Source organism: Harpia harpyja, chromosome 6, assembly GCF_026419915.1.
Source record: "Harpia harpyja isolate bHarHar1 chromosome 6, bHarHar1 primary haplotype, whole genome shotgun sequence".
NCBI classification, from domain to species: domain Eukaryota; kingdom Metazoa; phylum Chordata; class Aves; order Accipitriformes; family Accipitridae; genus Harpia; species Harpia harpyja.
The window spans coordinates 61,552,426-61,565,088 of record NC_068945.1 but is presented as its reverse complement, the minus strand read 5'-3'; the positions used below and the strand labels follow the sequence as shown (position 1 = coordinate 61,565,088).

The following is a 12,663-nucleotide window of genomic DNA, read 5'->3' as shown; positions in this document are numbered from 1 at the left end:
ATGTTGCTGAAGACCTTCAATGTGTGATCCACTTCAGTCATTCCTCTGTCCGTTAGCTTTTAAAAGAACTAATAGAAAAATATAGGTTGGAAGGGACATCAGGAGGTCATATGGTCCCATTTGCAGCTCAAAGGATGGATGACTTCAGCTTTGGATCAGGTTGCTCAGGGCTGTGTCCAGTCAAGTTTCAAATGCCTGCAATGATGAAGAAACCACAACTCCTCTGAGCCCCCGTTCCAGTGTTGACCATTCCTGTAGGGAATGAAGCCTCAGAACTCCCTCAAGATCGAGACTGCCTCATCATCTTAGGGGACAAGTGTCTGCTGGGGAAAAGGAAATTAGGGGTGATGTTTTGCACCTTACCTTTTTTGTATTAATTTTCTGGTTATGGCAACTCCCCAGTAACTAACTGGTTAACTGTCTAAAAAGCTTTGCTATTTTTCAGTGAAGTATTGATTTATCTGTGCACTCTGTGTCCTCACTTTGTCCTCACGAGACAAAGGAAAGTTCTTGTGGTTTTAAACCAAAGTGGAAATAGTTCTGTGTTGAATGGAGGTGGTGATGCCTGAATTCTTGTTTTCTTTTTCAGTATGCCTGTTTCAGATTCCAGGAACTGTCATGTTAGCACCCTTCACAAAGCAGCTTAAAAATAGACTAGCAAAACAACTCTATTGCACCAAATATAAATTGATTTCTGCTGCAACACAAGCAGAAAGTTCTTGTAGGGTCTGATAGCGGCATGTTCTAATTCTTGAAAATAGTAAAATTGGTGATCAGTGAACACAGGAGTGTTATAGCTTTGATAACCTGCCATCTGAACTCCCACTGGCCACGCATTACTCCATACGCAGCTCTGTGAAGTTCTTGTTTATGGAAATTCAAACTGTGATTGCTTGTAATTTTTTGCAGTTTGCACAAGGGCTTAAATCAAGAGTAAAACTCTGGAAGAAGTGGTATGTGAGTCATGGATCTCACCGCAGGAATCACAGCCAGCAGTCTGTAGTCCCTGGTGAGAAGGGTGGCTGGGTGACTAAGGCACTGCCTGGATGTCGAGGGGATGTGGGTACTGGTCCTAACTGCTGGTGTGACCTTATGTAAGTGAAGTCATCTCCTATGGTAACATTAAAAAAAAAATCAATTAACTCCTAATGGCAAGGACGGAGGATAGAGAATAGAGGCATTAAAGCTTTTAAACTGCTCAGGTGCTGTGGTGATACCTGAGGGAAACCTGTCAAGAGGAATAGGTCCATATTAAGTTAGTGAATTGTGTAAGCTTACAGATGGGATGTGTCACGGTAGCTCTGCTGATTCCCTGTCACACATCCTCCAAATATAAAAGAAATCAAACGTTTAAAAAAAAACTAGGAAGAAAGCAAATGCATTCAGCCTAACAATATAACTAGGTTAATGTGCCAACGCAGATCACTGCACTGCAGTGTACATGTTCATATGTATATCGTTTTACATATTGGCTGCACAAAATGTTAATCCAAAATTAGTTGGACAATGGATATAAAAAATCCTCCTCCAATAGAGTTCAAATGTATAGTCATTATTAAATCAAAATTTGTTGGAAGTGTAAATTAAGATCCTTCCGGCATGTCTCTTCCTATACTGTAGTTTATATATTAAAGCACTGCAGACTGTGTTGTACCAAGTTCACTGACAGTTCATCAAATAATGAGGCCATACGTCAATGAAAGGAATTCTACGAAAATATGCCATTGGATATACAGCAAACATATTTGATCAAAGCCCAGCTGTCATACGAAGTATACATTTTTAAACCATCACTAAACTGTATTAGCCTGAATTCTTTTGAAAACTACCAGATCAGATACTACACAGCTGACAATGAACTAAGTAATACTGGCAGTTAATGAAACATCCTATCAAGACTAGTACAATAGAAATAATTCAAAAATAGTTAATTACGTTAAGAAGCCAACTACAACATGCAGTTGCCTGTATTCTACTTTTCTCTGAGAGTCCCATAGGCAGCTTTTAGATACATCTGGGAAATCTGTGAGTGCCTACAAGCATTTAAGCAAAATTCCAAACTAGTTGGCAGTACATTTCTGCTTACATCAGATAAATCTAACTACAATTTATAACACAATAAAGCATTTGCTGTGAAATGAAATTAACATTATAAATTTATTTGTAAATGTAAATCTTTGTTCCTTTATTTCTTTCAATTTTGGGAAGGGTTTGTTTGGGGGTGTTTCTGGTTGGGTTTTCCTTTAGTAGGGTCTGCTGTATTATGATTGTATGGATGGGCTGGTTAGCGTTGGGAGAACCAAGGTATTTCTGCCTGCACACAGAGTTGGCTGGTTGGTGGTTCCTCTGATGCATGTATAGCTGAGATGTGTAATATATTGTATACTGTGCAATTAATGGGGCCATACAACAGTAGGAGCTGGCTTAGGTATGGATTGCTTGGATCAAGGACAGAAGAGCCCAACCTACTTGCATCTAGAGTTATATCCATGCAGACAGCTTGCTGGCTATACCCTTTCAGAATATGTACTATTATTTGTCTTGCTGCTGTATCATGCCTAGAAGCCTGGACTTGATTCATGACAAATTTCACCAGAGCGCTACACCGTCTTCCCATCAAGCTGGGTTTTTCACAAGCATGCAAAATACATGGTAGGGCAAGTCTCCGTGCAAGTAACTAATCTGTAAATTACGCCATTGCCAGTAGTTACTGGTGACCCCAGAAATACCAGCTAGCTCAGACCTCTGGTAGCTGAACTGTCACTAATAGCAGACTCATGCTCCAGCCCTGCAGATGTTGGAAGGTCTCCTATGAAAGGAGGTACAGAGAACAGTTTTTCCATAGCAAAACACTGGCAAGAATTCCTGGAGGTGAAAAAGAGACTGTAATCCTTCGAGTTGGCCTTTGTGGGTATATGTTTCTTCCAGCAAAAGAATGGTAGCTGCAGGGTCAGTGGTTTAGCTGGCTTGACAGTGCTGCCTGGGGTTAATTCAGGTTTTAGCGGGACAAATGCAATCTGTTAGTGTTTAAATGTTCAGGCAGGTCTCCCCAAAATGAGCATTTCTTTTCTCCGATGGTCATCATGACACTTTTCTGGCTTTTCAGTATTTTCTCAACAGCAGGCCAAGGCTGTTCCACAGGCAAGGCTTCCTGCATGCATTCTCTCCCTGTCTACTTTATTCAGAGCTGAGCCAAGCCACCCCAAGTGCTGCAGGTGGTGACAGACATTTCAGAGGAAAATTGTCTGGCTCTCTTCGAAAAACTTCAGACGTCACGGTACTCGGCAGGAAGCGGTTTTCATCTAGTCTACCTTTTCATTAATGTCTCTAGGAATTTGCGTCCTACTGCCTTTTTCTTTTCTTGGATACCAAAGTTACAAACCCCGTCTTAAAATCACTTTTCATAGCTTGAGAGGTTTTTTTGGTCTGCTGGGGAAACACGCTGTACTTGAAATAATGTAACGCTGAGGTTTGGCTTAGGGTTCCTTTTGATTCTTATGTGTTGCTAAATCGTGCCATACACTGCTTTCTTCTTTGGCTTGTGTTTTTTCTTTTTCTTTTTCTTTTTTTTTTTTAATGATCAGACATGTAGGGTGTTCTCATGTCATTCTAAATAAAGAGCCTATGGGAAACTGTTATTACAGATGTAACATCTGAAGTCACAGCTCCTTCCACCAAAAAAAAAGAAAAAAAAACCATCTGAGATGCATATGCATCTACCTTCAGAATGAAAGGCATGTAGATTTTTATGTGTGGAAGATATCAGTTGCACATCTGACTGGTGGGACATTTTATTTATCTACCTACCTCCTCTTTGCAATATTGTTATCAGATGACAAGTTGCTTTCCATCCCATCCTTTTTCTTGGACAATAGACACTGTGCTTGAGAAACAGGCTATAGAATGTAGAACTATAGGTCTGATTTTCTTTTGCTTTTTTAAGGAAACACAATATACAAAGACTTAGGGTTACAAAGTAGCACTTGTTTTATCATCAGTCTTGGATTTATGCATTTTAAGTCCAAAAGATACAATGCCACAGATAAAACTTCTCAGATTCACTGTTCCTAGTGATATATAACATGTCTCTGTTCACGGCTGTCTGTATGTCACATTCTGAAAGGATTACTTCTATGTCTACGTGAAATCTTTGGGTGTAATCCTGACCCCATTGACACTGACCTGAAAAATATCCGCATATCTTTTGAGGATAAAGTGCTCATTTCCTATGTGTATAATTTTAGGTGCCCGACAGTAAATTTCATGGTCAGATAAGCTCTTCATACCAGTGTGACACAGACCACTCTACAAAGGTTACCCATTCTTACCAGTATTTATCTCCAAACAGACTACATGCCTTTTACAAATGCTTCCATCAGTAGACTAGCTTCAGAAAGATGCAGAAAACTGCAAAAAATAAACCCAATAAGTGAGTTCATTCTTCTTCTCTCATGTTTCACTTAGTCACCATTTTTACTTTAGCTTGAGTTTATCCTCATCTTAATGAACCAAAAATCCAATGTAATCCTCAAACATATTTTCTAGACTTTGGAGAGCTTTATTTATTATCAGATGGTTCTCTGCAATAAAACCAAAATTTTTTTGCTCTTTGTTCCCTCAGTTGCATCCTCCTTGTCTCTCAGTGCCTTCATTTTTCTTTGCTCTCTTTGGCTTTTCTCAACTGGGAAACAGAGCAGAGATTTTTCTTGCCTTCCAAACTACTGGTGTTGAATGGATAGGGTATAAATCCTGTGAGGAGCTCAGTAAAGGTAAAGCCTGTAAAGCTTTGTAAAACTCATTATAAGCTGGGTTATGCTTCATATGAGTCTTTAGTATTCATCTGGGTATTTAACAATAGCAAGGTCTATGTTTGCTTTATGGCAAAACCTTATCTAAACCACATATATGAAACCCAATGATTTAAGCAAAATAAAACAAAAAAAATCACCTACTGTAGGCTCACGTAATTTTTTTTATTGTACCATTGTCTTTTTAGTCAGTAATTTTTGCTAGTGTTGGGAAGTGATGTAATACTGATCTGGGGTTTTTGTAAAAAGAAGTATTTTTCAGAGTCCTTGAAGAGAACATTTGCTGTACTATAAACAGCACAAAAGCTACTTAATAAATGGGAAAATAGTGATGAATAATACTGTTTACCAGTTCTTGGATGGAGTTAGCTTTAAACTGAGATTTCACAATGAAGAGAAAAGCCTCCTCTGCCAAATAATATATCAACAGACTGTCTATCTAAGGGGTACAAGAACGTAGTCTCATTGTGGTCTGGATGAATGTCATCTTTGTTATTTAAGAAGAAAGTTAAGAATATTAAGTAAGTATGGAGATGTAATTTTATTTTTAGTCTATTTTATTTTATGATTTACTAATCTGACTCATGTATGCTTGTAGATTTCCCTCTTATTAACACAGAACAGTCAATACCCAGTTCATGATTATAGTACAGTTTTGAACCACAGAGTAGACAACCGTAGTAATTTTTCTTTTGGAATATGTATGATAATTTATAAGTGAGACATCTACAGGTAAATGCATTGGAAACATACACCTGTATATTTGTAGTTAAAGTAACATGCTTTAAATTTGTATGCATATATATAAAGTATGTGTACAATATGAGTAAAGAGCTAATGTACCTTTCAATAAATTTGAATCGTAGGTGGAGTACTTTTTGTTTCTCTTTGCAGCTGGTTAGTTTTAAATCTTTTAAAGCAGTTTGTTTGTCTAACAGGCCACTCATGCTATTTGGTTGATGTTTGCAAGGGATATCTTTTACTCTTTTCTCACTCCATGGAAAAATAAAAAAAAAACCCAAGATCTCAGACAGGGATAGATGAGGAGAAGAAAGAAAAACGCCGACATCAGAGATAGTGGTTTACATATTAAGACTAAATGGCCTAAGTAACTTATTCAGTCAACTTATGAGTCCATAGTGACCATCAGACATTATTCTATTCTATTCTAGCTTTTATTAGTCAACATGAGCCAACTCAAAGGTTGCTCTAGATTTTCAGTAGTTGCAATTTCTAACATTGCTATTAGATTCAATATAACTGAGCCATACCATTTGGTTAATCGCTTTTTCTGTATTTGCTGCAGGCTGTTTTCATTTTCCTCTTTATTGGACTACAAAATTTCAAATTTTAAATTGGCCTCAGAAAACTAGTGCTGGAGACAGGTTTTAAATTATCCTCCAATTCTGTAAAGGTTTTTGTTATGGAATTAAACTGAGAGTTGCATGAACTACTGTTAAAAAACTGTGTGTTTGCAGGTGGGTCGCAGCCCTTCCAGCTCTGGACTTCATGACGCCAGGAGAAGTCAGAAACCTACACAGTATTTGTGAATGTGAGATTTTGCATTTAGATAGGTTTGAGCTGAATGATCTGAAAAAACTCCCATAAGCACAGAACTCCCTACTGTCTGTGTGTTTGAGAAGGCTGAAGAGCTCTGTTTATTGCAACAAAGAGCCTGGAATAAATTATGTTTAGTAAATTGGCTCCAGGTTTTCTTGTTTCAGACAGTAGCTTCGGAGTAATCTGTTTTATAGGCTCTGGTGAATCTGACCAATTGCAGGGAGGTGACACCTCATTTCAGGGACGTGACATCACGCATGTGCCAGTTACGTCCAGCCACCTCTCTCCGGCAAGATGGCAGGACACCAGCAGATCAACATTTTGTCTTTTGGCAGTTTTAACCTACAGCCCGTTATGAATTTATGAGCCCCGCAGGGAGGTCCTAGCAGGATGGAGCCAGGCTCCTTGGCCCCTCTTCAGCATCACGCATCCCACCCCCACGTGGGGCAAATAAAAGCTCCTTTATTCCACTGGAAATACCCTTATTTCAGCGAGGTGTATGCATAGCTTCCTTCCCCAGTCAGTCTCACAGGTGATAATTAACAGAGTGCAGATATTTCCTAGCTGAAGCCAAGGTGGGAAAGCAGTTTTAGCCTCAGTATTTTTCTTTTGAAACTCTTTTTCCTCATTTATTTTGGGTCTGTTCATGATGAGGAAACTTTATAGCGTGTTGGTGCTTAGCAGAAGTATCGAAGAACTAAAGGAAACCATAATTTTTCCTCCTCTGACAAAACTCTTCTTACTTTTGAGGGGAGGAAAGAACGGGGGAGTTAGATTTGCTTTTAGGTTTTATATTTTATTTCTGTTCATGGGTCTGATTACTTCTGAGCAGCGTGACTATGGCTTTTTTCAACACAGGACATTGATTGACATTGCACATGTTACAGAGGGGAAGGATATTTCCTGAAGATTAATGGCCAGTTAGTTGGTCTGAAGTTCATTAACCTGAGCTAGTCATTAGACTGCTGGAAGGACTCTGTGTGGAAGCTGGGATTGTATTAGAAGATGATCATAAACTAAAAATATATGTGACAATCTGGCCAGATTGTAATGAATCTAGGACAAGACAGGGTTGGCTCGAGCTCACAGAGCAGCTGCCTCCAGTGTAAACTAACTGCCTTGTGTCAGGAATTAAAGCAAATGGTTTTTCACAGACATTATTCAAATAAAAGGGGAAAGAAAAACATTAGAAAAAAAAGAAGAAAGGTTTCCATTAGCAAAAGAACCCTACATGAACAAATGAAGTTGGGAGGTATGGCTAAAGGGCCAAGTTTGGTGCTAGTCCTCAATCAATTAAGCAAATGACAGTGCATTCGGGCAACTGTTCTTTTCTGTGAGTGGCAAATTTAATCCTGATCCTTCACTGTACTTTACTTCAAGAAAATGAGCCCCAAATCCTCTGGTTAGATCCCTATTGGCTGAGGCCCAGACCCTCAAGCCATGACTTCTCAGCATATTTGCAGTGAGACTGGCTCCCTCTTAATTGCTTCTTTTTGAAGTATGGTTTGTCTCTATCGTCCCACTGAAGATGACAGGGCTGGTGTCTCTTGTCTTAATACAGTCCTCCCCCTCCTCCCTCCCCTTCTTTTGCCCTTCTTCCCCCCAAAATAGATTTCTTTAAGGTGATATAACCCTATGATAATCTAGTCAACAGCAGCCCTTCATAGTCCAAACACAAATAGAGGTACTGGCATGGAAGAAGTAAGGGCTTTCTTTCAGGATCCTATACTCTAATAAAGGGAAGGGAAAGATGAACCAGAGGCATTTCATGTTTGTTTTGTTTTCTTTCCATGTCATCTCGTGAATATGTAATGGCACTTGGCCAAAAGTAGTGCGTTCAGACACTGAATGTGAGTGTTGAGGAAGGGCTTGAGAAGAAAGAAGCTCAATGTTCCGCCATAGGAAGGATGCTTCGGGCATTTTACAAATCATTTCCCTCTCTCTCTTTCTCCGTCACACCCTTCCTGCACACTCCCTGGTCTTTTGCTATTGGCAGAAGGTCTGGAGGCTTAGAAAGCCCCAGCTTCATCTGAGGTTTCCTCTGGCAGAGAGAACTGAAGGGGTCCTCTTTCCAGTCCCTTCATGCCAGGAAGGATGTACCGCCTGCCTCATGAGGTGCTAAATTGATTCTGGATGCCTCCGCAGCTCGCAGAGGTGCTCTGGCAGCTCAACTGCCAGACCTGTGGAGCGGCTCCAGGGCCACAAGTTGTGCTGCGTCTCTCATGGGCTCAAGAGGAGCCTTTCCCTTGATGTCTGTGGAAGTGCTGGCTGATGTGGGCACTAGGATTACTCTTTTAATCAGGGGGTTTCAGTACCTTTCAGAAAAGAATTTTCATGGCAAGTCATGAGCCATTAATCTCGCTACTAACCATAACATTTCCTTACTCTTAATTTACAGCATTACTCAAACACTGACTTTTGTCATTTCACTAACTATCTCCCTTGACCTCTGGTATCATGCACTTGCAGGGGAAAGAATCTGGTCTCACGCATATTTTCGTGCTCTGACCTCTGTGAATTATGAACCATCAAATTCTGCCTTCAGAACTCAGGATGCCGTTTCAAATAATTTCATAGGCAAAAATGGAGTTACTGGGCAAAAGGGATCCCTTATAACTGGGTGCAAACATGACTCCAGGAGAACTGTTGCTGCTTTCTGTTCAGCTAGTGGGGTGGCAGTGTGACCTTGAGGAAGCAGGTTCACTGTAGTTTTATTATTCCGGTTTTGCATAGGGAAAATAAGGACAGTGATAATTACTTTCATTTGTAAAACACTTTAAGATTTATGGAATATGAATGACTGTTATTAAGTGAAAAGTGTTGTAAAGCTGGCTTAGATGCATACTGTGCTAGCAAAGTCCCATATCAGCCTATTGACCTCAGCATGAACCACTCATTAAAGTTTATAGGACATTTTGGTGGGTGAATTGAGGCAGTTATTCTGCTGGAAATATCATACTGAAAGCAGATTTAAATCCATCAGCCACATTGACTTGTTTCTCTATTAAAACTAAACACAACTGCTTGCTCTATCCAATTTTCTTAGTTTATTTATGAAAGTTTATGACGGGTATGTACTCACTGTTAACTCGGCTTGTACGCCCATGGTATCCGAGATATTACAGTTTATTCTAGTTATAGCATAAACATACAATAGCTGTTGTACTGAGATAAAAAGAGAGTTATAAAACATTAAGATATCCAATGGAGCAGTATGAACTAATGAGTTACGTGGTCACTTTTGAATGGCAAATGTTCTTTTTATGGATACTGCATTAATTTAATTTATGCTTAAACTTTAGCTATGCTAGACATTGGTGTTTGCAAAGTTTACATATTTTTCCAACCTCAAAGTGTGTAAGTTTAGTATTAAAGAAACAGATTTACAACATTTTGATTTATACTAGAGGAACAAATACTTTCATAGCAAACGTGTTAAATGAGCTACTCTTTAAAGATAGGTCTGGCTTGCTTTCAGTATTATTATTTATATAATAATGCAAAAAATCTACAGATGTTTTCTTTTTGTTTCCAGATTAAATTTGGATTGTTTGAAAAGTGGGAAGATATTTCACGTTAGTGCAAAAGAAGATACAGAAGAAGAGAGCAGAATGAGAGCTTCCCAAGTACCACATGCCTGCAGCCTGTTATCTTTAGCAATGCTGTTCCTTCCAGTGACTGGAATGTCAAAACAAAATGTCCCAAGACTAAAGCTTTCCTATAAAGGTAAACTTTTCATCAGTTTTTCTGATTCTGCCACTTTTGTTTTGATGTGATGTTGCCAGCAGTTCATTTGTATTATTAATCAGGGAAACGAAACTCAGTTGTCCCTACAGTTCCTAGAAACACATGCCAGAAACCTTAAAAATGGATGAATTCTGCCTAGTATTAAATTCTATTTTTTTGGGTGGAGGGGTACATGTTTCTGAAATATAACTGGGTTTTTAAATTATTATTTCAGTTCGCTCCTAGAGGATATTAACATACCATACATAAATTAGGGGGGAGTCATTGCCTACACATAGGCTTCTAGTGCTACTTGAAATGCCATGAGGCCCATTGGAGACATTCCCATGTGGCTGGTGGGGCTGACATGGGACATGGAAGACACTCACACCTTTCTAGAGCATCAGGGAAAATTGAGAGAGCTGCCCCATGTGTTTAAAATGGCACCAACATTTTAGTTTGGTAATAATTTTGTTCTCTATCACTAAGTTGGTATATGTAATTTTTGAAATGTTGTTTTCTTTCTTTTTACCTCTTTGGATCACAAAAGCATGTTTTTCTGAGGACTTTCTTAACCTTATGTGTACTTCTTGTTGAGAATATTACAGGGTGAGGGGTTTAAACACAGATGTATTTTTTAATTCTTTAGTGGACGAGTTCTTAAAAAAGGTAGATTTCTTGTTGCTTTGAATGTACAGTACACGTCCACAGTTTTTACAAGGCACAGAGATATATCACATTGATATTGTCTTCTTTAGCTAAAGCAAATGCTCTCCATTTAATTATTTTTCAGTTATGTCAGCACCCTGCCCTTATGGGAGCTAATTCTGCTCTCAGTTTTTCAAACTTAGGTCTTCCTATACATTACAGAATTACACTCAGGATGGTGTGATGGGACAGGAGGCTGTAAAGCCTTCATCAGTGGTTATGGTATGTTTATCATGAGTTTAACACACACAGGAATTTATTGAGTAAGCACGATGACATACTATTTATTTACAAGCCTCTCTTTTGCTGGATTTGTATGCCACTGTGTATGGTATTCCCCTGTGTATATATGTGTTTGAATGTGTGTGAGAGAGACGGAGGAAGAGAGATCAAGGGATCTTGACAACATTTTTATAAATTCAGGAAACAGTTGCACTCGCTTAAGCCAATGAATACAGAAACTGAAAGACCTGACATGAGTTATGAAAGTTAGCAATAAAAAACCCCTAACATATAGCCAGACTTTTCACAGCTAGGCCTTTTGAGATAATTCCCAATAGCAGCATATACCATATGGTGATGGCATTTATTGTGGATTTGACACTCATGATTAGTGAATTCCTCTCGACTTCAAAAGCAGATAGCCTTTGGCAAAATCCTGATGGGTGCATTTGGCAGGTAAGGAGGGGGAGAGAGAAAAATTATTGAGGTCAACACAGGAAAAAAAAATTCACTGAAATCTTAGTTTAAAATAGTGGCAGACACTTGCTGGGAGTGGTTGGGAAAATGCCTGAGCTCGTTTAAAAAGACAATGAGCAGATGATTGATATTTAGGCCCTGACCCAAACTTTTATTAGCAATTTTATAAACCTTTCAGCTTGGCTTGAGGGATACAGTTTCCTATCCAAATTTATCCACCTATGTCCCTGTAAGGGAAAAAAAAAGCAACAACAGATACAAAATGGCACATAAATCATAATTTGGAGAGCTGTGATGGAACTGAAAAGGCAAAGGAAAGAGAATTATCAGACTTTACTGTGCCTCCTCTTGCTTTTTTGGGGAGGGCGGGGGGGGGAGGTATTTTCCTTTTTCCACAGGGAACAAGAAAAAAGGTACTGCTTTGTTTTCACACTTTTGCATTGTAAATGGTGCAGGTAGCACTTTTCATAATTAAATCATGTTTTTTGTTGTTGATAACAGCATGGCAAATGTCCTGACTATTTAATACAGTTGTCAGAATTGAGCTTACCTTCGTCCCTGCCCCCCCAACTATTCCAGCCAAAATAACTCCAAAGTTTTTGAGAGTAAGATGTAGGAGAAATTAACTGTCTTGCCAGTTCTCATAAAATTGTTACAGTCATGTCATTGACAAGTTCTGGCACTTCCATTCTTTGGAATTAAGACTTGAAATATCATGAGGAGGATAATACGGGGCCCTTTTCCTTCTTTATGGAAAGCTGACCAAAATTGGCTACATCAGGAAGCTCTGAAAACCTGGTCACACATGTGTGTTCATCTAGCTGCTGAAGGTGTTGTCCTTCAAGGGATGGTTTCATCCCCTTCCAAGTGCAATGTGTTTATGGGATAGCATAGCTCCATCTTCCCAGAACGGCTGAGCATGTCCTTGGGCAGGAGAGCTGGAAGCAAGCAGGACTTTCCCCTGCAGTTACTCCATCTCACAGCTGCAGCCCAGCACACCTCATCTGAGGGCTAGGAAACTGCTTCTTCCCATGCCCTGACAGTAAGGAGAAGAAAGGGAACGCCCAGTGATGAATGCTGAGGATGAAGAAATATAGGGAACAAGAAGAGAGAAAGAAGAGGGAACAGTATTAAAGGAACACAGATAAGGAGAAAATTGAGA

The 12,663-nt window shown here is 39.2% G+C and overlaps 1 protein-coding gene across 9 annotated transcripts in view; it reads left to right on the top strand.

Annotated features, from left to right (window-relative positions):
- Window positions 1–12,663, top strand: part of SEMA3D (semaphorin 3D) — a 147,944-nt gene that overhangs the window by 35,564 nt on the left and 99,717 nt on the right. For 8 of the 9 annotated variants that reach the window (XM_052790051.1, XM_052790054.1, XM_052790045.1 and 5 more), the window contains exon 2: window positions 9,904–10,094. In XM_052790051.1, the coding sequence (XP_052646011.1) occupies window positions 9,980–10,094 (115 nt within the window). In that variant the 5' untranslated portion in view covers window positions 9,904–9,979. Of the gene's footprint in view, window positions 1–5,268; window positions 5,330–9,903; window positions 10,095–12,663 lie in introns of those variants that run through there. The other variant, XM_052790046.1, reaches the window with a different exon arrangement.